Here is a 26,549-nt window from a genome sequence, read left to right on the forward strand (position 1 = left end):
CAGGTTCTCCTGGCTGACAGACAGCCCGGTGTCCCCACCCACGCCAAGGACACGGCGTGGGAGAGCTCCAGGCGCATGCGTTGGGTGTGCCCGGCCCCAGCACCCACGTGGCTTCCCCCCAGCAGGTGCCCGGCCCCAGCACCCACGTGGCTTCCCCCCAGCAGGTGCCCGGCCCCAGCACCCACATGGCTTCCCCCCAGCAGGTGCCCGGCCCCAGCACCCACGTGGCTTCCCCCCAGCAGGTGCCCGGCCCCAGCACCCACGTGGCTTCCCCCCAGCAGGTGCCCGGCCCCAGCACCCACATGGCTTCCCCCCAGCAGGTGCCCGGCCCCAGCACCCACGTGGCTTCCCCCCAGCCGGAGCTGCTGCTCCCTGTCCCGAACTTCCTCAGACCGGGTTGCTTACAGGCCTGATGGCCCTGTGGCATCTTGGGTACAAACAGGCTCTCCCCCTCAGTTCCCCCGGGTGGGTTAGCAATGGCGGCCAACTGCACCTAGAAAACATCACCCTCCCCCACCCCCGCCCCCAGGAGCCACGGCACAGCTGCCGAAGCCACTCAGGTTCTGGGCTGCCACTCTAAGTCCTTCCCAAGCCAGAGCCGAGGGGAGAAAGGGCCCGGCCTGGGACTGCCCACCACTGACCTCAGAACCCCGAGTCCTAGAGGAGCCGGGGGCGGGAGCTATGAGAGGCTCGGCTCGTTCGCACGCCTTGCTCTGTGAGCTGCACCACAGCTGGCGGCTCCCAGCCTCGCTCGGGAAGAAAACCCTGCCAGATCCCAGGGAGGGCCAAGCCCCTGCTCGGGTCCTCACATCTGCTTCGGTAGGGGGCTTGCATTCCCAGGACAAGCTGCCCATCAAAACATGACTTTTCTACCCAAATACTAGTTAAAAGGCAGTGCCTTCCAGAATAAATAAATCCTTGAGCCCAGAGTGGACACTCTGACCCTAGCCCTGTCCTGCCTCCCTCCGCAGACTTCAGCAAAATGAGCTTCCAGGAGCTCTGCTTGAAGAACCCGAAGGCAGCCATTGAGAAGATGAGTGATGACTACAAAGCCTACTGTGAACTGGCGCCCCCTGCAGGTAGGGTGTATCAGTAAGCGTCAGGGCAACCTGGTCTTCTCGAACCTCAGACAGAATCTCCAAACGCCAGTGGCAAGAGCTTTCTTTGAAATAGACATGGCTGGGGGTGATGAGTGTGGCTCCCCGGGCACAAAGCCTTGGCTGAGCATTGTGGAGGTGAGGTGTAGTTACAAGTCCCCGAAGAGGAGATCATGAGGACTGCCGTTGGACCTGGATGTCACTCTGGGCTTTAAGTAACTTGGTCTCATTTCTGCCAAGTGGCCCGGTGTTGGAGCCCTGTGGGAGGGTGTTGTTAGCAGGTGTTGGTGAGATGTTGGAGGGTGTTAGGTGTTTGTGAGAGATATGAGAGGGTGTTGTTAGCAGGTGTTGGAGAAGCCCCATGGGAGGGTGTTGTTAGCAGGTGTTGGAGGGAGCCCTGTGGGAGGCTCTATATTCAGGTGGTCTCAGAGCTCAGGTGGTCTCCGTGGTCTGTGCTCAGGTGGTCTCCCTGGTCTATGCTCAGGTGGTCTCAGAGCCCAGGTGGTCTCCCTGGTCTAGGGCTCAGGTGGTCTCCCTTGTCTAGGGCTCAGGTGATCTCCCTGGTCTGTGCTCAGGTGGTCTCCGTGGTCTTTGCTCAGGTAGTCTCAGAGCTCAGATGTTCTCCCTGGCCTATGCTCATGTTTTCTCCCGGGTCTATGCTGAGGTGGTCTCAGAGCTCAAGTGGTCTCCCTGGTCTGTGTCAGGTGGTCTCCCTGGTCTATGCTCAGGTGGTCTCCCTGGTCTGTGCTCAGGTGGTCTCCCTGGTCTATGCTCAGGTGGTCTCCCTGGTCTGTGCTCAGGTGGTCTCAGAGCTCAGGTGGTCTCCCTGGTCTGTGCTCAGGTGGTCTCCCTGTTCTTTGCTCAGGTGGTCTCCTGAGTCAATTCTCTGTGGTCTCCCTTCTCTATATTCAGGTGGTCTCAGAGCTCAGGTGGTCTCCGTGGTCTGTGCTCAGGTGGTCTCCCTGGTCTATGCTCAGGTGGTCTCCCTGGTCTGTGCTCAGGTGGTCTCAGAGCTCAGGTGGTCTCCCTGGTCTGTGCTCAGGTGGTCTCCCTGTTCTTTGCTCAGGTGGTCTCCTGAGTCAATTCTCTGTGGTCTCCCTTCTCTATATTCAGGTGGTCTCAGAGCTCAGGTGGTCTCCGTGGTCTGTGCTCAGGTGGTCTCCCTGGTCGAGGTCTCAGTTGGTCTCCCTGGTCTATGCTCGGTTGGTCACCCTGGTCTGTGCTCAGGTGGTCTCCCTGGTCTAGGGCTCAGGTTGTCTCCCTGGTCTATGCTCAGGTTGTCTCCTGTGTCTATGCTCAGGTGGTCTCAGAGCTCAGGTGGTCTCCCTGGTCTGTGCTGAGGTGGTCTCCCTGGTCTATTCTCAGGTGGTCTCCCTGGTCTATTCTCTGGTGTTCTCTCTGGTCTGTGCTCAGGTGGTCTCCCTGGTCTATGCTCATGTGGTCTCCCAGGTCTAGGGCTCAGGTGGTCTCCCTGGTGTGTGCTCAGGTGGTCTCCCTGGTCTATGCTCAGGTGGTCTCCCGGGTCTATGCTCATGTGGTCTCCCTGGTCTATGCTCATGTGGTCTCCCTGGTCTGTGCTCAGGTGGTCTCAGAGCTCAGGTGGTCTCCCTGGTCTGTGCACCGGTGGACTCCCTTGTCTATGCTCAGGTGGTCTCCCTGGTCTATGTTTAGGTGGTCTCAGAGCTTAGGTGGTCTCTCTGGTCTATGCCCAGGTGGTCTCCCTGGTCTATGCTCTTGTGGTCTCCTTGGTCGAGTGCTCAGGTGGTCTCCTGGGTCTAGTGCTCAGGTGTTCTCTCTCCTGGACTTGGGATGCGCCCTGGTCAGGACACCTGGACTCTCATCCTTGAGGTATCTGAGCTCCCAATGTGGCTTCTTCACTTGACGGTTCATCAGTAAATTTTGTCCCTGGAGTCCAGGGAGTGGTGTTGGTTGTTCCCTGACCCTGCTGAGTATCCCTGACCATCAGAGACCCCTTTGCTCACTGCTAGCCTAATCAGTCTGACGCCTTAGGTGACCATGTCACTATGGAGGCTCTCGTGCCACCACTGAACGTGGGTCCATGTCCACTGCTGTAGCTGCCTGCCCCGGAGGCCTTTGAGACTAATACAAGGTTGAAATAAGACATATTATTGAAATTAATCCCACCCTTTTCCTGTTAGCTTCTTCAGTGTGACTGTTGGACATTTTAAATTGTGCTGTAGCTCACATTGTGTTCTCATTGAACACCATGGTCAGGCCTGAGATCGTAGAGGAGTGAGGATGATAAATGTCCCCAAGTCACCCCACCGATGCTACCCAGAGCTCTTCCGTCCCTTGGTTCCTGGACCTACACATTTCTGCCTGGTGTTGGGGAACGGTCTCTGATTAACCCTGGACATGGTGGACATGGCTCCGTTCTCCAGAAGGGTCATCTCCAGCTGGTTTCGTGGCTGCACCTGCCAGAGGTGACGAAGGCAGGAGACGCAGCTCAGGGCAGCCAGGGCTGTGGCGATGCCTCTGTTGCTGTAAATGCGTCCCTGGCTCAGGGCAGCGTTTAGTGCGGTCCCATTCAGTGAGCAAAGTCTCTGAAGCCCAGCCTCGGGCCCCATGTGTCAGGCCGCTCCCCGCAGACTTGGAGGCGTTCTGTGTGGCCCATCTCCGCGTCCAAGCGAGCTTCATTTGCCTCTGTAGCTTGCATGGTGGGTGTCCGGCAGCAGGAGTGGGTGAACAGGGGACCACGGAGCTGGGTCCACGCTGCCCTCCCTGCCCCTGCCCTCACAGGCTTTCCATGAGCAAGGCTGTGGAACGTGGACCATGGCCTCCATAAATGACTTTGCATCAGAGTAAATCTGCAGTTCCCACCTACTCCGCGCCATGCCCCTGCCTTGTCTGAACCTCATCCTCAGGCTGAACACCCAGCAGTCAGCGCGCTTGCTGGTTCTGGAACGCCCAGGGTTTCCTCTGTGTCATTCAGCCCACGTTGCTGCTTCTCTTCTTGTCCGTTAGTCCCCGTGGCTGTACCAACCGTGGTCGTTTCTCCGTATTTGAACTGCGACTGTCTCCTGTCTCAGGTTTCTCCACTCGGTTTTTGGCCAATGCCTCGCTATTTATGCTTCATCGCCATGAATGGTGAGGATTTGTAGGGATGGGGTGTGGCTTCCCACACGAGGTTTATTTTACAACAGGCACCCACTAGACCCCCAGCCTCTGACAACCCCTGCTGACCTGGGCCCGCACGGGCAGTCAGTCGGGAGCTCTGCCACCCATTGCTGACCCCTCCTGGGTCCTGGGGGACTTGCAGGGCCTGTGTCTGTTGTGGTGGTGCTGTTTCACCCCCTCTGTCCTGAGAATCTGGAGAAACTTCTGACAGCTTATGATTGTCCCGAGCTGTGACAGTGAAAGCAGCAGACAGTTCCCCCTAAAGCCTGTGGCTGTGCCCACTGTGGCTTCCGTGGCTGTGCTCTGTCCTCCACCATGACCTCCGTGGCTGCACTCTGTCCCCACTGTGGCTTCCGTGGCTGTGCTCTGTCCTCCACCATGACCTCCGTGGCTGCACTCTGTCCCCCACCGTGGCTTCCGTGGCTGTGCTCTGTCCTCCACCATGACCTCCATGGCTGCACTCTGTCCCCCACCGTGGCTTCCGTGGCTGTGCTCTGTCCTCCACCATGACCTCCATGACTGCACTCTGTCCCCCACCGTGGCGTCCGTGGCTGTGCTCTGCCCTCCACCGTGGCGTCCGTGGCTGTGCTCTGCCCTCCACCGTGGCGCCCGTGGCTGTGCTCTGCCCTCCACCGTGGCGCCCGTGGCTGTGCTCTGTCCTCCACCGTGGCCTCCGTGGCTGTGCTCTGTGCCCCTCTGTGGCTTTGCTGCTGCCATGGCCTCTGGGACAGCTGATGCCTTGGGGTCAACTCACCTGTGGTTTTTAGCATCTTCTTCATTTCTAATCTCTGTGCTTTTATTTTGTTTTGTCTTAGTTTTTTAAAAATCTGCTTATGATTTTAAAAGTATTATGCTTTAACTGAACATTTCTAGGTGTTTTGTGTTGGGAAGGGTTTTGTGTGAGGCATTTTGGGGGGGTTGTCTCTTTTTTAAAAAAAAGGTTTATTTATTTATTTGAAAGGCAGAGAAGCGGAGGTAGAGAGAGGTCTGGTTAACTTCCCAGATGGCTACAATGGCTGAAGCTGTGCCGATTCGAAGCCAGGAGCCAGGAGCTTCTTCTGGGTCTCCCACACGGGTGCCGAGGCCCAAGGACTTGGCCGCCTTCTGTGATGCCGGCACCACAGGCAGCGGCTTTACCCGCTAGCCACAGCGTTGGCCCCTCTGTTGCTTTTAATGCTTTTGAGTGTTGAATGTCACCGAGCGCCTTCCCAACCCCAGAGAAGCTTCCTGAGTGGGGTGCACCGTGCTCGGTGAACATGCCGAAGCACGGATTCTGCCTGTGACCGGCAACGCCCTCGTGTCCCGGGGGGCCCTGCAGCGCCGCCCTGCCCTGTTGAGGCTGAGGTCGCTGCTCCTGTACACAGCTCAGGGTCCCCAGGACAGTGAGCGGCACGGAGTCCATGCTTCCCCAACAGTGACATTGTTACGTGATCGCCTCTCAGTGGTGCCCCTGCCGACTGTGTGCTGTGCTGGAACCCCACCCCCACCCCCGGCAGGCTTCCAGTGGGCAGGGCCTGGGAAAGAACGCGGGTCAGAGGGTGGAGGCAGACCTCAGATGATTCTGAGCCTGCCAGGGTTCGCTCACTGCAAAGTGGGGCCCAGAGGGTGGAGGCAGGGTTAGGCTGTGGTGGCCCTGATGGTGTGGGCACGTGGCCATGGCGGGGACAATGGAGCAGCGTGAGGAGGAGGGGCCGGCGACCCAGACCACACAGCCGGGGCTGCCCTTGTCTTGGGTGGGGCTGCCCTGAGGTCAGTTCTCAGCGGGGACAGTGGCCAGTGTCGGGTCGGCGGCTGCCCCTCCGTCCGTTCTTGCTTGCAGCCATGCTGCTTGTGACGGGACGTTTGCCACGTTGGCAATTCCCCCCAGATTTCCCGATGGAGATCATCAGGGAGCCAAGGAAAGCGCACGCCCCCAGGAAGATGTCCTTCAAGAAGGCCGGCATCAGGAAGCCGTCCATGCGACCCAGGTGAGGCGCCGGCCCTGCGGGTGTCCACCGTGGAGCCAGCTTGCTACACATGTGCTGCACACATGTGCTTGGGCGCATCCTAAGGTCGGCGCCTCACCGTGGGCCTTACACAGCGCCTGCTTCCCTCCCACGGTCACGGGCCTCTGCAGCGAGCTACCCGCCACAGGAGGGGCTGTGATTCCACAGCCCCTGTCACGGTGTCCCGCTGTCTGCGACCCTCGACCCTCGGGGCTGCAAGGGCGCGCCAAGGCCCCGCCCCATCCCCCCCCCCCCCCCCCCCGTGTCCCTCTCCTCTCTTGGGGAAGCAGCTCCCAGATGATCTGCAGGTGCTAATGAGACAACAGGACAGAGCCTTCGCCTTAACCAGCGCAGCAAGTAAACCCCGAGGCTGGCCTTAAGTGCTGTGAGGAGACGCAGGCTGGTTACCTTGGAGCACCGGGACTCTGGAGGAGGGTTAGGACGGGCGGAGCCGCCGGAGCTGGAGCTGGGGAAGGCTGGCGGTGCCTGAGCCCTGCGCAGTCGCAGGCGGGAGAGGTGACCCAGAGATCCGAACTCGCGAGCAGCCGCCTGGTGCGGAAGCGCAGGGACTCTGAGCCCACCGAGGGCTCACAGGCGGGAGTGGGAGTGGGTGGTCCCGGGATGAGCCGAATCGTGGCAGTGAGGACACAGGAGTTTCCTGGAGTGGCGGGTGGCAGAAACAGCAATGAGGACAAGGAGCCAGGACCCGCAGTTTGCCAGTAGAAGCAGCCGTGGGGGCTGTGGCCGTGGCCGGGAGGGCAGCGTGGGAGGCGAGGGCCAAGGGCGGTGCAGACGTGAACTGCACGGAGGAGGGGGCCGGGCTCCTGCAGTGGCAGCGTGAGGCCCGGCCTAGCGTCCCCACCAAAGCCGTGACGGGACCGAGACTGCAGAGTCCCGCACGTTAACTGACGGCCACGGAGAAGGCGACCAGACCTCAGGGGCACGGCAGGCCCTGCCTCTGCCCCGAAGCCACTCACAGCACGTCGGCCACGAGGGCCGGGGCTGCTGCCCGCAGAGGGCCTGGCTCAGCGTGGAGCCCTGCGGTGAGCCCGGGACAGGGGCCGCTGTCTCCTTGGCCAGTGCTGGGACAAGGCTGCCCTGGGGCTTTGAAAGGCTGGGAACGTGGGGGGTCGACCAGGGCGACCCACGATGCACCTGTCCTTGGCTGCCCACAAGGTCCTGACCTAGGACTGAGGGTCACAACAGGGCCGGACGCCGCGGCTCAGCAGTCCAGCTGCCCCTCGGGATGCCCACATGTCACGGAGCGCTGGGTTCAGTGCCTGCTCCTCCTGCCAGTGCGCCCTGGGAGCCAGCTCAGGAGGCTGAAGTGCGTGGGCCCTGACGCCGCTTGGGAGACAACTCCGGGCTTCAGCCTGGGCAGCCCTGGCCACTGCAGGCATTTGGAGAGTGAGCCAGTGGATGGAAGAGTCCCTCTCTCTCTCTCTCTCTCTCTCTCTCTCTCTCTCTCTCTCTCCCCTGTATGCCTTACCAGTAGATGAAAATAAAAAAAACTCTTAAAAATAAATAAAAGCAGAAATTGAGAGCAGGAAACCCCAAGCAGACGTTTCAGTGACAGTAACTGCGGGGAGAGGCGCTCCCCGGAGGTCGCCCAGGCAGATCACTTCTTACGATAAAGCAGAAGAGGGCTGCTGCTGGGGCGCAGCGCGTAGAGCCACTGCTTGCGGCTCGGGCATCCCATGTGGGTGCTGATTCGAGAACCGACTGCTCCACTTTCAATCCAGCTCCCAGCTAATGCTCCTGGGAAAGCAGTAGAAGATGGCCCACATCCTTCCCTGCACCCACATGGGAGAGCCGAAAGAAGCTCCTGGCTTCGGATGGGCGCAGCTCCGGCCGTTGCGGCCAATTGGAGAGTGAACCAGCGGGTGGAAGACCTCTGTCTCTCTCTGTCTCTGCCTCTGCCTCTCTATCGCTCTGTCTTTCAAATAAATAAATCTTTAAAAAAGAAAATATAAAACAGAACCAAGTACAAATGTGAAGATAAAAAGCACAATAATTAAAATGAAAAATTCACTAGAGAGAATAAAAAATGCTTGTTTTAAAAATTTACTTTATTTGAAGGCAGGGTTAGAGAGAGAGAGAGGCAGAGATCTTCCATCTGCTGGTTCACTCCCCAAGTGGCTACAACAGCCAGGGCTGTGCCAGACTGAAGCCAGGAGCCAGGAGCTTCTTCTGGGTCTCCCACGTGGGTGGCAAACACCTGGGCCATCCTCTGCTGCTTTCTCAGGCACATTAGCAGGGAGCTGGATCGGAAATAGAGCAGCCGGGACTCAAACCAACGCCCATATGGGGTGTTGGCGTTGTAGGGAATGGCTTTAACCCACCGCACCAAACACTGGCCCCCAAAACTGACTGAGTTGACAGAAGAATCAGTAAACGTACAGATTTTTCGATGGACACTACCCAGTCTGAAGGAAAAAGAACCATGAGCAGAACCCGGAGACCCGGGCTCACCACCACACTCTCCGTGAAGAGAGAAAGGCCGCAGGCATCCGAACGACGGATGCTGGGTGCATACTCCGAAACTGCCGTGGAAACTCCTGCTCACCACGCACAAGAACCCCAGCTCCACACGGGGCGCCCTCAGGCTGCCATGCTGGCTGCGGTGGGTCTCAGACCGCTGGGCCACAAGGACCAGAGAAGGGTCATGCGTGCAGCCCAAGGTTGAAGCTGACTCACAGTGGACAGGTGGGAAGACCACAGGTGGCGGGTGACAGGTGATGTGACATGTGGTACTGAACCACAGGTGCTGTGACACGTGGTACTGATACCACAGGTGCTGTGACATCTGGTACTGATACCACAGATGATGTGACGCGTGGTACTGATAACACAGGTGCTGTAACACGTGGTACTGATACCACAGATGATGTGACACGTGGTACTGATAACACAGGTGCTGTAACACATGGTAGTGATACCACAGGTGATGTGACACGTGGTACTGATAACACAGGTGCTGTAACACATGGTAGTGATACCACAGGTGATGTGACACGTGGTACTGATACCACAGATGATGTGACACGCAGCATTGATACCACAGGTGCTGTGACATCTGGTAATGATAACACAGATGCTGTGACATGTGATACTGATACCACAGGTGCTGTGACGTGCGGTACTGATACCACAGGTGCTGTGATGTGCGGTACTGATAACACAGGTGCTGTGACATGTGGTACTGATAACACAGGTGCTTTGACGTGCAGTACTGATACCGCAGGTGCTGTGACACGTGGTACTGGTAACACAGGTGCTGTGACGTGCGGTACTGATAACACAGGTGCTGTAACACGTGGTACTGATACCACAGGTGCTGTGACGTGTGGTACTGATACCACAGGTGCTGTGACATGTGGTACTGATAACACAGGTGCTTTGACGTGCAGTACTGATACCGCAGGTGCTGTGACACGTGGTACTGGTAACACAGGTGCTGTGACGTGTGGTACTGATAACACAGGTGCTGTAACACGTGGTACTGATAACACAGGTGCTGTGACATGTGGTACTGATAACACAGGTGCTTTGACGTGCAGTATTGATACCGCAGGTGCTGTGACGTGTGGTACTGGTAACACAGGTGCTGTGACGTGCGGTACTGATACCACAGGTGCTGTGACACGTGGTACTGATAACACAGGTGCTGTGACACGTGATACTGATATCACAGATGCTGTAACACGTGGTACTGGTAACAGGTGCTGTGACGTGCGGTACTGATACCACAGGTGCTGTGACACGTGGTACTGATAACACAGGTGCTGTGACGTGTGGTACTGATACCACAGGTGCTGTGACGTGCGGTACTGATAACACAGGTGCTGTAACACGTGGTACTGATAACACAGGTGCTGTGACGTGCTGTATTGATTACACATGTGATGTGATATGCCGCATTGATACCACAGGTGCTGTGACGTGCTGCATTGACAGAACAGGTGATGTGGTATGCTGTGTCGATAACGAGGGGGAGAACTGACATGGTTATTTCAGCTAATGCAGAAAACGCCCTTTATATAGGCAGCGTCCAGTCCTGACAAGAAATTCTCAGTAAAATTCCAGTAGAAAATAGCTGTGTGGGGCCTGCGTTATGCGCGGTGCAGCAGGCACCCACGAGGGAGAAGCAAGGGGGTGGACGTGTGGAAGTGCGTGGAGAGCCTCACGTTACAGCTGCAGTGGCACGACGAGGCGGGACAGGCAGCCAGCACTTGAACGTGGGCTCATGGAAGCTGGAGATGCAGCTTCGCCAATCAACCACCACTGAAAGCACAGGAGGCAGAGATCGCCCAGGACGGACTGAGGATGAAGGCTGGCGCAGCTGCAGCCGGGGAGTGCGCACAGGACGTGGCGGGCATCTGTCAGAAGCTGCTGCTCGGCCTCGCTCTGCCCCTCAGGAGGACTGCTGCTGGGAGTGGATTTGAATCCACAGCACAGAGACAGAAGCCCTGGGAAGTTGTCCCCGCACGGGGCTGTGAAATGGTCGGACCTTGCTCAGGGAGGAGGCCTGAGAGTTCACGTTCATCGCCAAGGCGGTCGGCAGAGTTAACTGATTTCGTTCACTACACTCTTCACACGGCCACAAGTCCCACAGCCTAAAGACACCCGGTGCTCCTCCCTGGTCAGAGCAGCGTCCGGTCATCACCCTCCCCCCCCCCCGACTGAGAGCCCACACCCTCCCTGGTCAGAGCAGTGTCCGGTCATCACCCTCTCCCCCCCCAGACTGAGAGCCCGCGCCCTCCCTGGTCAGAGCAGTGTCCGGACATCACCCTCTCCCCCCCCAGACTGAGAGCCCGCGCCCTCCCTGGTCAGAGCAGTGTCCGGTCATCACCCTCTCCCCCCCCAGACTGAGAGCCCACACCCTCCCTGGTCAGAGCAGCGTCCCCTGCCTCACTGCACCCCGTGCCCCGCCTCGCTGCACCCCGTCCCTGCAGTGACGCGCCCGTGTCTTCCAGAAACCTGACGGAGATCCTGCTGAGCACCCAGCACCTGGAGTTCTTCAGGGAGTTCCTGCGGGACCGCAAGGCCGAGAGCCCGCTGCAGTTCCTGGTCGCCGTGCAGAAGCTCAGCTCGGAGACCAACGAGAAGCTCTACAAGTCCGCCCTGGACAACATCGTCAAGACCTTCTTCCACAGCAAGCTGCCGCCCGGTGCGCACCGCCTCCTCCCCGGGCCTGGGGCGGCGCGGGGACAGCGGCCGCCGAGACCAGCTGCGTCCCCTCCCCTTTGCTGCGTGTATGCCTGCAAGTAGAAATCTCTCGCTCCTTGTAAGCGTGGGGTAAAGGGCCCCCTTTGGCCAAGGAACAGGTGAAACGCAGAGGCTGACTCGTCCCGCCCGCGAAGCTTTGCTCCAGCTCCGGGTCAGCCCGGGGTACGGAGTCCAAGGGCGAGGTCACGGGCACTGGGAGGGAGACCCGCGGCCTGGAAGGCCGCTGAGCAGGAGGCTGCGTGTGGCCACGCCCGCCCGCCTGGCCGGAGGCAGAGGGGCCACGCGGGACTGCCCGTAAGCAGAGGCAGATGGCCGCGAGGCCGCCTCCCTGTCCACACACGGGGACAGGCGGGCTTCAAATCCCTGCTTTGCTTCCGATCCAGCTTCCCACAGCACACGCCCTGGGAGGAGGGGGGATGGCTCCAGCACCTGGGCCCCTGCCACCCACGTGGGAGACCCGGATGGAGTTCCGGACTGTTGGCTTTGGCCTGGCCCAGCCCTCACTGAAGCAGGCATTTGTAGAATGAACCAGTAAATGGGAAATAACAATCTCTCTCTCTCTCTCTCTCTCTCTCTCGCTTGCTCTCTCTCTCCCCCCCTCCCTCTCCCGCCCCCACCCCCCACTCTGCCTTTCAAATAAAAAACAAAATAAGGCACGGGGATGTATTTTATGAAAAGAGATGAAATTAGCAAATCTGTCAGAATCCTGAGAGCTGGTCTCGGGCTCTCGGCCGCCAGCTCTGCACCGTTCTCCGTGAGTGGAAGAGAAAGGGGTGCCCAGCTCGCACCCCGGGTGAGCCCCGGCGACACCCTCTGGACACGGGGCCTGCCCAGCTCTGGCGAGGCTCAGCCGGAGTCTGGGGGCCCCATTGCCCCAGCAATTCACTCTCATCTGTGGCCCGTCCACTCTCCCTCAATGGAAACCTCCAAACCTGTGCACACAATCTCCTCCCGCAAGCACTCCCCCTTGGAGTTCGGATGGACCGAGGTCAGGAGAACGTGAACCCCAGAGGACCTGCGCCGGCGAGGCGGGGCTGAGCCGGCAGCGAGGATGGGCTGAGCGCCCCCCTCCATGTTTTGCAGAGGAGGTGCTACAGTGCAGTGCCCCGATCGTCAAAGAAGTTGCCCACATGCGCCACATCAGCACCACCACGCTGCTCATGCTGCAGGGCTACATCATGAAGTCCCTGGAAGAGAAGTGGTGAGCACCCTCGCTGCGCACGCTCCTGGCTCGCCAGCCCAGGGCGCTCATCGCCAGCCCTGCAAAAGCAAACGCTAGACTGAGCTAGACTGACCCCAAGCTCCCCCCACTGTCTCCCTGCCCCCACCTGCCTCCCTCCACCCCCTCCCACCTCCCTGCCCCCACCTGCCTCCCTCCACCCCCTCCCACCTCCCTGCCCCCACCTGCCTCCCTCCACCCCCTCCCACCTCCCTGCCCCCACCTGCCTCCCTCCACCCCCCCGCCTCCCTCCACACCCCCGCCTCCCTGCCCCCAACCTGCCTCCCTGCCCCCCCACCTCCCTGCCCCCACCTGCCTCCCTCCACCCCCTCCCGCCTCCCTGCTCCCAACCTGCCTCCCTGCACCCACCTGCCTCCCTGCCCCCCCCCCGCCTCCCTGCCCCGCAACCTCTCTGCCCCCACCCCTCCCCCCACCCCCACGGCTCCCTGCACGGGCACACACTGCTGCTGCTTTGCCATGCTGACCGGCAGGGCCCCGGCAGCACCCCGGAAGCTGGCACCCAGGCGAGTGCCCTCTGTCTCCCTTGTGCAGGCTGAAAGATTACCAGGAGCTGTTCCCGCCCCGGCCCCAGGAGGTGGACCCTGAGCTGCCAGCCGCGCCCAGGAAGCCCTCCAAGACCACGGCGGCCGCGGCGACCACAGCTTACTTCCAGGATTCCCAGGTCAGTGAGGAGAGCACAGGATTTCCCCACTGGTCCTGGCCCCAGCTGCGCTCTGCTGGGCCTTCAGTCCCCATTGGACAAAGGAGGGCTCTCAACTCAGGAACTCCAACCTCCAAGAACCAAAGAAGCCCCTCCCCCTCCCCCCAGCACACCCCATGAGTGACAGCACAGGGGCCTCCCTCCCTGCCCCTCCCCCCAGCAGACCCTGTGAGTGACAGCACAGGGGCCTCCCTCCCTGCCCCTCCCCCCAGCAGACCCTATGAGTGACAGCACAGGGCCCTCCCTCCCTGCCCCTCCCCCCAGCAGACCCTGTGAGTTGACAGCACAGGGCCCTCCCTCCCTCCTTCCCCCTACCCCCCAGCAGACCCTGTGAGTGACAGAACAGGGCCCTCCCTCCTTCCCCCTACCCCCCAGCAGACCCTGTGAGTGACAGCACAGGGCCCTCCCTCCTTCCCCCTCCCCCCCAGCAGACCCTGTGAGTGACAGCACAGGGGCCCTCCCCCTCCTGTCATGCTCTTGTAGAGCCAAGAGGCTGTTTCTTTCCCCTGTGAAGCCATTGTGCAGGACACAGAGTGGCCATGTAGCCGAGTGCCCTTGCTAATTTCTGTATCCAGATTAGCCTGATGCCCTCTCCCAGTTGTCGGCAGGTGAGCATGAGCACTGGGCAGTGAACGTTCAGCATCCGGCACTGAGCAGGGAGCACTGAGCAGTAAACACTACGCATTGAGCACTGAGCACTAGCAGGGAGCACTGAGCATTGAGCAGGGAGCACTAGCAGGGAGCACTGAGCAGCAAGTACTGAGCAGCGAGCACTGAGCACTAGCAGGGAGCACTGAGCAGCGAGCACTGAGCAGGGCGCGCTTGCTGGCTGTGCTTCGCTCTTGGTCAGAGTCTGACCCGAGGACCCCGTGCTCTGCCCGTGGCTGTGGCCGTGGCCCTTCCTTCACACTGAGTCATCTCCGTGCTGGTGCAGGGTGTCGAAAAGAAGGCTCCACTCGGCCAGCCGCTTTGCCTGAGTTCTAGGACTCGGGAGCAGAAGGAACCGGCACGGACCCAAGGCCGGCTGTGCCCCGCCCTGTGCTAGGCTCACACTGGTCCTTGCCAAGGCTCGCCACGCCCCAGGGCTGCTGCTTCTGTCTCCAGGGAGGCACAGGGACCGGGCGAGGTGGACCCAAACCACACAGTTAGGCAGGAGCAAGGTCCCACACTGAGTTTCTGACCCAGGGCTGTCAGTACTGCACCCAGCTCTCCAAAGCCAAGTTTGTGTGGCCATCCCTGGTCTGTGGAGGGAGCCATGGAGCCACTGGGGCAGTGAGATTCTGCCTCCACGTGTCCATTTCTGCTGGTAAAGAGCAGGAGAGTGGGCCGGTGCTGTGGCGCAGCGGGTTGACGCCCGGGCCTGAAGCGCTGGCATCCCACATGGCGTCAGTTCAAGCCAGCTGCTCCACTTCCCATCTAGCTCCCTGCTGTGGCCTGGGAAAGCAGTAGAGGATGGCCCAAGTCCTTGGGCTCCTGCACCCATGTGGGAGACCCAGAGGAAGCTCCTGGCTCCTGGCTTCAGATTGGCATAGCTCTGGCCGTTGTGGCTAATTGGGGAGTGAACCAGCAAATGGAAGACCTCTCTCTCTCTCTCTCTCTCTCTCTCTCTCTCTCTCTCTCTCTCTCTAACTCTTATTTTCAAATAAATAAATAAATTTTCAAAACAAAACAAAACAGGAGAGCAGTCACTGGAGTCCCTGCTGGAAACCAGATAAGAAACATGAAATGTGTCTGTGTGTCTGTGTGTCTGTGTCTGTGTATGCATGAGTTGGGGGGTGTGCATGTGCGTGAGTGTGCATAATACTGTGCATGAGTATGCGTGTGTGTGTGCATGGCTGTGTGCATGACTTGTGTGTATGACTTCTGTGGGGGGGTGTGCATGAGTGCGTGTGCATGACTGGGTGTGCGTGAATGCCTGGATGTGTGCACAATTGTGCATGATAGTGTGCTTGAGTGCATGTGTGTGCACAAGAGTGTGGGTGTGTGTGAATGTGCATGAGTGAATGGATGTGTGTGCACAGAGTGTGTGGGTATGTGTGAATGCACAGTTGTGTGTTCATGAGTTTCATGGGTTGTGTGGGTGTGTGCTGAGGGTGGTGAGAGTGGGTGCGTGTCGTCACTCTGGTTCGGAGATGCCCGGAAGTGGTTGCACTCATTTCCTACTTTCTTGAGTGTTTCAAAGTCTGCCACCCAGTGGTTCCGGCGTTCAGCTCTGTCCATTCCTGCCCACTGTCAGCTCCCACCCCACTCCCAGCTGTGGCATCTCAGATCTTCACTGTGCAGGCTGTGGGGGGAGGGGCAGGGGCCGTGGCCGCGGCACAGCCCTGCCTCGTGAAGCTGGGCTCTTCTGGCCACAGCTGCATGGTGAGGGCTGCCGGGCCAGCGCTCTGACCTGCAGCTCCTTGGCACAGTGAGTGCTGAGTTCCTGCCCTGCCAGCACGGGTGAGCTGCAGCTCACGGACGCCATGTCTGCTCCTCCCCCAGAAGAGAGGCTGGGTGAAGATGATCAGCTTCATCAAGAGCTTCTGCAACTATCGCAGATTCATGACCAAAGCCAGCAAGCGCCAGGAATTTGAAAACTATCTTCACCTGGAACTGTACAACCACAAAGAAAGTAAGCTACTGTCCCAGTTGTCATCTCCGTGGTCACATTTGTGTGTGGCTGGTGTCTCTGTGGTCACGGTTGCATGTGGTTGGTGTCTCCATGGTCATGTTTGTGTGGTTGGTGTCCGTGGTCATGTTTTCATGTAGTTGGTGTCTCTGTGGTCATGTTTGTATGTGGTTGGTGTCTCTGTGGTCACTTTTGTGTGTGGCTGGTGTCTCTGTGGTCATGGTTGCATGTGGTTGGTGTCCATGGTCATGTTTTCATGTAGTTGGTGTCTCTGTGGTCATGTTTGTGTGTGGCTGGTGTCTCTGTGGTCATATTTATGTGTGGCTGGTGTCTCTGTGGTCATGTTTGCATGTGGTTGGTGTCTCCGTGGTCAGGTTTGTGTGTCGTTGGTGTCTGTGGTCATGTTTGCATGTGGTTCGTGTCTCTGGTCATGTCTGTGTGTGGTTGGTGTCTCTGTGGTCACGGCTGCATGTGGTTGGTGTCTCCATGGTCATGTTTGTGTGGTTGGTGTCTCTGTGGTCATGTTTGTGTGTGGTTGGTGTATCCGTGGTCACATTTGCATGTGACCAGCGTCTCTGTGATCACATTTGCATGCCCAGTCATCACAGTCTCCGTGGTCATGTTTGCGTGCCCTGTCTTGGCAGTCTCTGTGGAGAACTGGCATGGTGCTGGTGTGACCGTATTTCTGAGACAGGCACTATGGAGACGCCCTTCCCTGGTTTTCCCGTGGCCATCCCACATCTGAGCGGTCTCTCAGCCCAAGTGAGAGGCTGAGCCCAGGGCAGGGCCTGGGCACTCCCACAGGCCAAAGCACGGAGCTGCGGTCTGCTCCCTCCATTTCAGTCAGGCCTAGGCAGAAGGTTCCGGGCCCACGAGTGGCTGAGCCAAGTCGGACTGCAGCTCTCTCTTCTTTCTCTCTCAGACTTCTCCACCTCACCCAACACAGCAGGGCGGCCGACCTTTTTGTCCACAAACGTCCGCAGCGCAGACCAGGAGAACGGGGAAGTGAGCCTCGTGAAGCGCCGCATCTTCGGCCACAGGGTCATCACCGTGAACTTCGCCGTCAACGACCTGTACTTCTTCTCTGAGATGGAGAAGTAAGTTTCCCGGCCTCGTGCCCAACACCTCCCAGCAGAGACCGGCTTGGCCTGCAGGAGGCACAGGGCTTGCTGCGTGGCCAAGCAGGGGTCTGCTGCTGGGACCCCTGAGTGCTGCCCCCAAAGGTGCGTCGAGGCGGGGGTGCTCTTATTCCCGGGAACTGGGGTTCTGTGCTCCCCTTTGCTGACGAAGGGTCCCCTGGGGAAGCACTGGACAAACAGCCTCCTGCTGAAGCTGGGAGTTGTAACAAGGACCACGCGTGCCCCACGCAGGACACGTGTTCACGTCAAAGCCCCTGTTCAGGGGCCGAGCCCCAGCGCAGACCAAACGCAGTGCAGCAGTGGGAGGCCTGCCCACTCTCCCCGTGTGAACCACGCCCCACGTGCTGTCAGCTAATTCTAAGTGGGGTTTCTGGAAGTGGAGCAAGAACTTCCCGATTACTGGCGGGCAGCTGAGCCTGCTGCATCGCCATGCTGCTCTCCTCAGCTGCTTCGAGTCACTTGGCCGCAACTCGCTCAGCGCCATTTCTTAAACAGCGACTGCCCGTACGGGAGCATCCAGTGCGTTCAGGTTTCTTTTCAAAGAAACAGCGAGGCGTCCGTTTCATAGACACACCTTGTCAGTTCTCCTAGGTGACAGATTACTGTTGAAGTACAACAGGCAGAGGGACTGGGGAGGCACAGGAATACCGCCAGGTGCACGTGCACCTCTGCTCGCTGGGAGGGCACGCGCTGCAGATGCCGTGTCTGTGTGGCCAGATCCCAGAGCCCGGTGGAGAGCGGTCTCAGGAGGGGAACGAAGCAAGCATGGAGGAGAGATTTTCCACGGCTCCAGTGAGGGGTTTAGCTCTGTGCCACGAACACTCCCTGGTGAGCCGCGGGCACAGGTTGTGGCCCTGGAGATACGGACAGCACTAGAAACACATCCTCTCCTGCCAAGATCCCCCGAGAGCTGGCAGACAGACACAGACGCTAGCACACGTGCAGGGTGTAGGGGATATGGTCCTGTGAGTCATAGGAAGTGCATGGGGACAGCTGCAGGCCACACAGGAAGTGCATGGGGACAGCTGCAGGCCACACAGGAAGTGCATGGGGACAGTTGGGGGGCCCCACAGGAAGTGCATGCAGACAGCTGGGAGGCCACACAGGAAGCGCATGCAGACAGCTGCAGGCCACACAGGAAGTGCATGGGGACAGCTGCAGGCCTCAGGCATGACTTCTTGGAAGCTGGGTGACCTGGGCTGAATGTTGAAGGGTGAGACAGATTTAGTCAGATGACGGGGTGGGGGGGTGGGCAGGGGAGCAGAGCAATGCCAGGCGGAGTGGTCTGCCCCCAGTGACCCCTGTCCCACCACCACCCTCCCCGCTCCCTGGCTTGCACAGCAACCAGAGTAGCAGACAGCCATGTCGGGGCCGCTGGGGTGCTTTCCTGGGGCTGAGCAGGTCAGCACGGGAGGGAGGCAGCAGGCAGAGCCTGTGCCTGGCCATCGGCTGAGGTGGGCACTGCTGAGGGCCAGTGTGGCAGGGGCAGGTGCTCCAGGGCCACCTGGTGGTGGGTGAGTGATGCTGCAGCCTGGCCATGCTGACCCGCCTCCTGCAGGCCCGTCTGGTCCTTGCTGCTTCCTCCTGTCCACGCCTCCCAGGTTTAACGAGCTGGTGAACTCCGCTCACATGCTGCACAGCACCCGGGCACTGAACGAGAATGACGTGATCCTGCTGCGGACCAAGATCAACATCATCCTCAAGCTCTACCTGAACTCGGACATCCCTCCCAAGCTGCGGGTACGTGGCACGCTGCCCGGGGGCACACAGCGGGCCAGCCCACGGGCCGGAGGGGCGGTCTCCAGGGTCCTGGGGGCCCCTGCCAGTGCTGGGCTCCGCTCTGGCACAGGTGAACATCTCTGAGTCCCAGAAGGACGCCGTCCTTGCCGCCATCACCGAGGGCCACCTGGACCGCAGCATCTTCCACGGGGCTATCATGTCTGTCTTCCCTGTCATCATGTACTTCTGGAAAAGGTAACTGCGGCCGGGGCTGCTGGCCGCCCGCTCAGGAAGACACAGGGAGCTTCCTGGGCCGTGCTCTGCTGCCCACAGCCCCGCGGGGAGCTGAGGGTGTGTGCTCGCCCCGCGGGGAGCTGAGAGGGTGTGTGCTCGCCCCACGGGGAGCTGAGAGGGTGTGTGCTCGCCCCGCGGGGAGGTGAGGGTGTGTGCTCACCCCACAGGGAGCTGAGAGGGTGTGTGCTCGCCCCACGGGGAGCTGAGGGTGTGTGCTCGCCCCACGGGGAGCTGAGGGTGTGTGCTCGCCCCACGGGGAGCTGAGGGTGTGTGCTCGCCCCGCGGGGAGCTGAGAGGGTGTGTGCTCACCCCACGGGGAAATGAGAGGGTGTGTGCTCACCCCATGGGGAGCTGAGAGGGTGTGTGCTCACCCCATGGGGAGCTGAGAGGGTGTGTGCTCACCCCATGGGGAGCTGAGAGGGTGTGTGCTCGCCCCACGGGGAGCTGAGAGGGTGTGTGCTCGCCCCACGGGGAGGTAAGAGGGTGCGTGCTCACCCCACGGGGAGCTGAGAGGGTGTGTGCTCACCCCACGGGGAAATGAGAGGGTGTGTGCTCACCCCACGGGGAGCTGAGGGTGTGTGCTCACCCCACAGGGAGCTGAGGGTGTGTGCTCACCCCGCGGGGAAATGAGAGGGTGTGTGCTCGCCCCGCGGGGAGCTGAAGGTGTGTGCTCACCCCTCGGGGAGCTGAGGGTGTGTGCTCACCCCACGGGGAGCTGAGAGGGTGTGTGCTCGCCCCGCGGGGAGCTGAGAGGGTGTGTGCTCACCCCTCGGGGAGCTGAGGGTGTGTGCTCGCCCCACGGGGAGTTGAGAGGGTGTGTGCTCACCCCACGGGGAAATGAGAGGGTGTGTGCTCGCCCCGTGGGGAGCTGGGGGTGTGTGCTCGCCCTGCGGGGAGCTGAGAGGGTGCGTGCTCACCCCACGGGGAAATGAGAGGGTGTGTGCTCACCCCACGGGGAAATGAGAGGGTGTGTGCTCACCCCACGGGGAGCTGGGGGTGTGTGCTCACCCCACTGGGAGCTGAGAGGGTGTGTGCGCTCACCCCGCGGGGAGGTGAGGGTGTGTGCTCGCCCTGCGGGGAGCTGAGAGGGTGCGTGCTCACCCCACGGGGAAATGAGAGGGTGTGTGCTCGCCCCACGGGGAGCTGAGAGGGTGTGTGCTCGCCCCACGGGGAGCTGAGAGGGTGCGTGCTCGCCCCACGGGGAGGTGAGAGGGTGTGTGCTCGCCCCACGGGGAGCTGAGAGGGTGTGTGCTCGCCCCACGGGGAGGTGAGAGGGTGCGTGCTCGTCCCACGGGGAGGTGAGAGGGTGCGTGCTCGCCCTGCGGGGAGCTGAGAGGGTGTGTGCTTGCCCCACGGGGAAATGAGAGGGTGCGTGCTTGCCCTGCGGGGAGCTGAGAGGGTGTGTGCTTGGCCCACGGGGAGCTGAGGGTGTATGCTCACCCCATGGGGAGCTGAGAGGGTGTGTGCTCACCCCGCAGGGAGGTGAGAGGGTATGTGCTCGCCCCACGGGGAGGTGAGAGGGTGTGTGCTCACCCCACGGGGAAATGAGAGGGTGTATGCTTGCCCCAAGGGGAAATGAGAGGGTGTGTGCTCGCCCCACGGGGAGCTGAGGGTGTGTGCTCGCCCCGCGGGGAGCTGAGAGGGTGTATGCTCGCCCCACGGGGAGCTGAGGGTGTGTGCTCGCCCTGCGGGGAAATGAGAGGGTGTGTGCTCGCCCCGCAGGGAAATGAGAGGGTGTGTGCTCGACCCGCGGGGAGCTGAGAGGGTGTGTGCTCGCCCCGTCGTGCTCTGCCTGCGCACTGAACAGGGAGCCCTGAGTCGGAAGACGGGGGCAGAGAGGGCGGGAGGCGCTGACTTAGAGCTAGGGTTTGGGCTCTTCCAGGCGCTGGTTCCCAGCTGAGGGTTTGAGCAGCCATGGCTGCCTGGGGTGGGGCGGGCAGGTGTCCCACGTACCTGCTGGACTCGGGGAGCCTCAGAACCACCCCAGGGGAGCGCAGGGTCAGGTTCAGGTTCTGGCTGAGGTGGCAGGCATGGGACCAGCTGGGGCGGAGGGGGCGAGGGCAAAGCCAGAGAGAGGCGGCAGTTTCTGCAGACTTCGGGCAGCCGCGGCCCTGGCTCCCGACTCTTCCTGCGGCGGTTCGGCCAAGGGGCCGGCCCGCGTCCTCCCAGGGCCGGTGGGCAGCGGCTGGCTGAACGTGCGCCCCCGGCTGAGGGGGCCCTGCGACTGCCCTGTGCCCCGGCTGCAGACACTGCTCGTTCAGGCACACAGAGCTGTGGGAGCTGCTCACCCCTGACCGAGACCTGGAAGACGCAGGCTCCGCACTAGGCACCCGCCCCTCTCCTGCCAGGCTGCCAGGGCGTCGGGACCCCTGGTTGGTGCCGGTGCTGGTGCTCGGAGGGTGGGGGTGCCCGGGGCATTGGGTCCCTCATCCTTGCCCAGCTGCCTCTGCCTGTGCCCTCTACCCTCATGCAGATTGGTGTGGTGCAGACTGGGCTGAACCCCTCAGCCGCTGGGGCATGGGGGTGCAGGGCTCCCAACCCCATTTCACAGGTGAGGGAGCAGAGGTTCACAGTGGTTGAGGGGCTGGCCGTGGACCACTTGGAGAGTGGTAGAACCAGGACTGAACCCCAGGTCTCCTGTTCCACCAACACTGACCTGCGGCCAGTGGGAGGTCCCCAAGGGAGAAGCCACTGAGGCCCTCGGGGAGGAGGAAGGCAACCAGAACCCAGAGTGAGGGGCGCATGGCGACAGGTGGGTGCTCAGGGCCCAGGCCAGGGGCTGTGGAGAGCAGAGTTGCGGGGGTGTGGGCCACAGCAGCAGGAGCCAGGGTCTCAGCAAGGCGGGATGGGGGGGGCGCTGAGAGGAGGCATTTCCCCAGGGCCTGAGGGAGGCAGGTTCTTCCCTCTCCACTCCCTGCTGGATCTAAGGGGCCCAAGGTGCGGCAGCAGGCGGGACGGGCCTCCCTCTCTGTGCTGTGTGGCCAGGCCACCCCCACCGGACCCCGAGTTCTCCCCCGTGACCGGCAGCTGCCCCCCCACAGGTTCTGCTCCTGGAAGGCTGTCCGCTCCTACCTGGAGTACAGGGGCCGGAAGTTCAAGGACAGGAGCCCTCCCAAGCCCACCTACAAGTACCCCCCGTGGAGTGGAGGTAATGCCCCCCTCACAGACGCTCTCTGCTCCTGCACCTGGGAGGGGCAGCAAGGCCTGAGGCTGAGCTGACCACGCAGCTCGCAGGGCACAGGGCGTCTGCTGGGCACGGGAGCCTCCGTGGCACAGGCACGGAGCAGCAGCAGCAGTCAGGGTGAGGCCATTGCACCTGCAGTGGCCGTGCTGCCCACCTCAGCACCGCTGTCCAGCAGCCAGAGGCTTCTGCCACGGACTCACAGCTGTGTGGGGTGGACGTGATCATGGCCAGGGGCTCACAGCTGTGTGGGGTGGACGTGATCATGGCCACGGGCTCACTGCTGTGTGGGGTGGACGTGCATTGTGGCCAGGGGCTCACTGCTGTGTGGGGTGGACGTGATCATGGCCACGGGCTCACTGCTGTGTGGGGTGGACGTGATCATGGCCACGGGCTCACTGCTGTGTGGGGTGGACGTGATCATGGCCACGGGCTCACAGCTGTGTGGGGTGGATGTGCATTGTGGCCACGGGCTCACAGCTGTGTGGGGTGGACGGGATCGTGGCCAGGGGCTCACTGCTGTGTGGGGTGGACATGATCGTGGCCAGGGGCTCACTGCTGTGTGGGGTGGACATGATCGTGGCCAGGGGCTCACTGCTGTGTGGGGTGGACATGATCGTGGCCAGGGGCTCACTGCTGTGTGGGGTGGACATGATCGTGGCCAGGGGCTCACTGCTGTGTGGGGTGGACGTGATCGTGGCTAGGGGCTCACATTCGTGTGGGCTGGACAAGATCATGGCCAGGGGCTCACTGCTGTGTGGGGTGGACGTGATCATGGCCAGGGGCTCACTGCTGTGTGGGGTGGACGGGATCATGGCCACGGGCTCACAGCTGTGTGGGGTGGACGTGATCATGGCCAGGGGCTCACAGCTGTGTGGGGTGGACGGGATCATGGCCAGGGGCTCACTGCTGTGTGGGGTGGACGTGATCATGGCCAGGGGCTCACAGCTGTGTGGGGTGGACGGGATCATGGCCAGGGGCTCACTGCTGTGTGGGGTGGACATGATCGTGGCCACGGGCTCATAGCTGTGTGGGGTGGATGTGCATTGTGGCCAGGGGCTCACAGTTGTGTGGGGTGGATGTGCATTGTGGCTAGGGGCTCACATTCGTGTGGGCTGGACGAGATCATGGCCAGGGGCTCACAGCTGTGTAGGGTGGACATGATCGTGGCCACGGGCTCACAGCTGTGTGGGGTGGATGTGCATTGTGGCCAGGGGCTCACAGCTGAGTAGGGGTGGTGCGTCCTTCCCTTCAAACCCTGTCACTGGGCAGTGTTTGCTGTGTGTCGTCCAGTGAGGCAGTGAGGAGCTGGACGCAGGCTGCCCCCACCCAGCCACCCCAGGCTGCTCCCACCCAGCACCCCCCAGCCTCCCCTCACCCAGCCACCCCCAGTCTCTCCTCACCCAGCCCCCCAGGCTGCCCCCACCCAGCACCCCCCAGTCTCCCCTCACCCAGCCACCCCCAATCTCCCCTCACCCAGCCACCTCCCAGGCTGTCCCCACCCAGCCACCCCCAGTCTCCCCCACACCCACCACCCCCCAGTCTCCCCTCACCCAGCCCCATCTCCAGTCTCCTCCACACCCAGTCACCCCCAGTCTCCCCTCACCCAGCCACCCCAATCTCCCCTCACCCACCACCCCCCAGTCTCCCCTCACCCAGCCCCATCTCCAGTCTCCTCCACACCCAGTCACCCCCAGTCTCCCCTCACCCAGCCACCCCAATCTCCCCTCACCCACCACCCCCTAGTCTCCCCTCACCCAGCCCCATCTCCAGTCTCCTCCACACCCAGTCACCCCAAGTCTCCCCTCACCCAGCCACCCCAATCTCCCCTCACCCAGCCACCTCCCAGGCTGCCCCCACCCAGCCACCCCCCAGTCTCCCCCACACCCACCACCCCCCAGTCTCCCCTCACCCAGCCCCATCTCCAGTCTCCTCCACACCCAGTCACCCCAAGTCTCCCCACAACCAGCACCCCCTGCTCCCCGCCACCCAACCCCCCAAGGTGCCCCCACCCAGCACCTCCAGTCTCCCCCACGCAGCCACCCCCATCTTTACCTCACCCCACCCCCCAGTAGCCCACATGCAGCCCCCCAAGCTGCCCCACACCCAGCCACCCCCAGTCTCCCCACATGCAGCCCCCCAGGCTTCTCCCCTTGCTCCCCCCTCAGGCCCCACCCCCCTGCTTGCAGGGCAAAGGCTGCAGGCAACACTGGCTACAGGCCGACTCCTGCTGCTCCCAGAGGCACCAGAGGGAGCTGAGCCCCTGCCCCCCGGCAGCCACCCCGTGGTCCAGGAGCACCACTCGGCCTGTCTGCCGGGAGGAAGTCTCCTCCACACGGAGGAAGGAGGGCTCCATTAGGGTGGGGTGGGCTGCAGGCGGAGGCCTGGAGAGCCTGCAGGGGTGGGGGGCAGGCAGGAGGGGCGGGAAGACGCCCCTGCCCTGGGCTGCTTCCTGCAGGAGAGGACGGGGCAGCAGGGCACCCAGATCCCGGGCCAGGCCCCCAGGGAGCCCCAGACCCGGGCTGGACGAGGCCCTGATGGAGGTGGTCCAGCAGGAGCCCCGGTGGCCCAGGGTCTTCGCCAGGCGCTGGGGGGGGGGGGGGTGACGGCCCTCTCCCGCCGCAGGAGACCACGCCGTCCTGCGGTTCACCTTGCTGCGAGGCGTCGAGTGGCTGCGGCCGCAGCGGGAGGTGACGCCAAGCTCAGTCCAGAACTGTGAGTCGGGTTGGATGCCCCAGAGCCGCAGCCCCGCCCTCGAGCAGGGGGCTCCGAGCCGGCTCGGCCAGTCTCCCGCTGACCGGGAGTGGCCACCAAGTGGGGCTGGAGAAGGAGTCTCCAGGCCCCCAAGGCCTTGTCTGATTCATCAGGTGCATTGTGGCGGGGGGTGGGGGTTCCTTCCTCTGCTGCCCCCACCACCCAGGGTTTTGCATGCCAAGGCCCCTGAGCAGGACACCCCCGCCCGTCCCTCCTGCCACTCAGCCTCGACCCAAGGCAGGCCCTGAGGTCCTGGCCTCCGCACAGGTCACGTGATCTTCCCCATGTGTTCCCACTCTGACCCGCCCTCCCCGTGTGGCCCCACTCTGACCCGCCCTCCCCGTGTGGCCCCACTCTGACACACCCTCCCCGTGTGGCCCCACTCTGACGTGCCCTCCCCGTGTGTCCCCACTCTGACACACCCTCCCCGTGTGTCCCCACTCTGACACACCCTCCCATGTGTCCCCACTCTGACCCGCCCTCCCGTGTGTCCCCACTCTGACACGCCCTCCCCGTGTGTCCCCACTCTGACACACCCTCCCCGTGTGTCCCCACTCTGACCCGCCCTCCCCGTGTGTCCCCACTCTGACCCGCCCTCCCCGTGTGTCCCCACTCTGACCCGCCCTCCCCGTGTGTCCCCACTCTGACCCGCCCTCCCCGTGTGTCCCCACTCTGACACACCCTCCCCGTGTGTCCCCACTCTGACCTGCCCTCCCCGTGTGTCCCCACTCTGACGTGCCCTCCCCGTGTGTCCCCACTCTGACACACCCTCCCCGTGTGGCCCCACTCTGACCTGCCCTCCCCGTGTGTCCCCACTCTGACCCGCCCTCCCGTGTGTCCCCACTCTGACCTGCCCTCCCCGTGTGTCCCCACTCTGACCTGCCCTCCCCGTGTGTCCCCACTCTGACACACCCTCCCCGTGTGTCCCCACTCTGACCCGCCCTCCCCGTGTGTCCCCACTCTGACCCGCCCTCCCGTGTGTCCCCACTCTGACCCGCCCTCCCCGTGTGTCCCCACTCTGACCCGCCCTCCCCGTGTGTCCCCACTCTGACCCGCCCTCCCCGTGTGTCCCCACTCTGACCCGCCCTCCCCGTGTGTCCCCACTCTGACCCGCCCTCCCCGTGTGGCCCCACTCTGACACACCCTCCCCGTGTGGCCCCACTCTGACCTGCCCTCCCCGTGTGTCCCCACTCTGACACACCCTCCCCGTGTGTCCCCACTCTGACCCGCCCTCCCCGTGTGTCCCCAATCTGACACACCCTCCCCGTGTGTCCCCACTCTGACCTGCCCTCCCCGTGTGTCCCCACTCTGACGCGCTCTCCCCGTGTGTCCCCACTCTGACGCGCTCTCCCCGTGTGTCCCCACTCTGACGCGCCCTCCCCGTGTGTCCCCACTCTGACACGCCCTCCCCGTGTGTCCCCACTCTGACGCGCTCTCCCCGTGTGTCCCCACTCTGACCCGC

General features: G+C 62.0%; 1 protein-coding gene across 1 annotated transcript in view; it reads left to right on the forward strand.

Moving 5' to 3' along the window:
- Window positions 1–26,549, forward strand: part of RGSL1 (regulator of G protein signaling like 1) — a 50,978-nt gene that overhangs the window by 23,574 nt on the left and 855 nt on the right. The window contains exons 10-20 of the mRNA XM_070056225.2: window positions 972–1,079; window positions 6,103–6,202; window positions 11,197–11,390; window positions 12,533–12,650; window positions 13,221–13,350; window positions 15,874–16,003; window positions 16,923–17,097; window positions 18,741–18,879; window positions 18,989–19,113; window positions 22,194–22,300; window positions 24,959–25,048. Coding sequence (XP_069912326.2) covers window positions 972–1,079; window positions 6,103–6,202; window positions 11,197–11,390; window positions 12,533–12,650; window positions 13,221–13,350; window positions 15,874–16,003; window positions 16,923–17,097; window positions 18,741–18,879; window positions 18,989–19,113; window positions 22,194–22,300; window positions 24,959–25,048 — 1,416 coding nt within the window. The remainder of the gene's footprint in view (window positions 1–971; window positions 1,080–6,102; window positions 6,203–11,196; window positions 11,391–12,532; window positions 12,651–13,220; window positions 13,351–15,873; window positions 16,004–16,922; window positions 17,098–18,740; window positions 18,880–18,988; window positions 19,114–22,193; window positions 22,301–24,958; window positions 25,049–26,549) is intronic.

Source organism: Oryctolagus cuniculus, chromosome 13 (genome assembly GCF_051225735.1).
Source record: "Oryctolagus cuniculus isolate XC-2025 breed Fujian yellow rabbit chromosome 13, ASM5122573v1, whole genome shotgun sequence".
Taxonomy (NCBI): Eukaryota; Metazoa; Chordata; class Mammalia; order Lagomorpha; family Leporidae; genus Oryctolagus; species Oryctolagus cuniculus.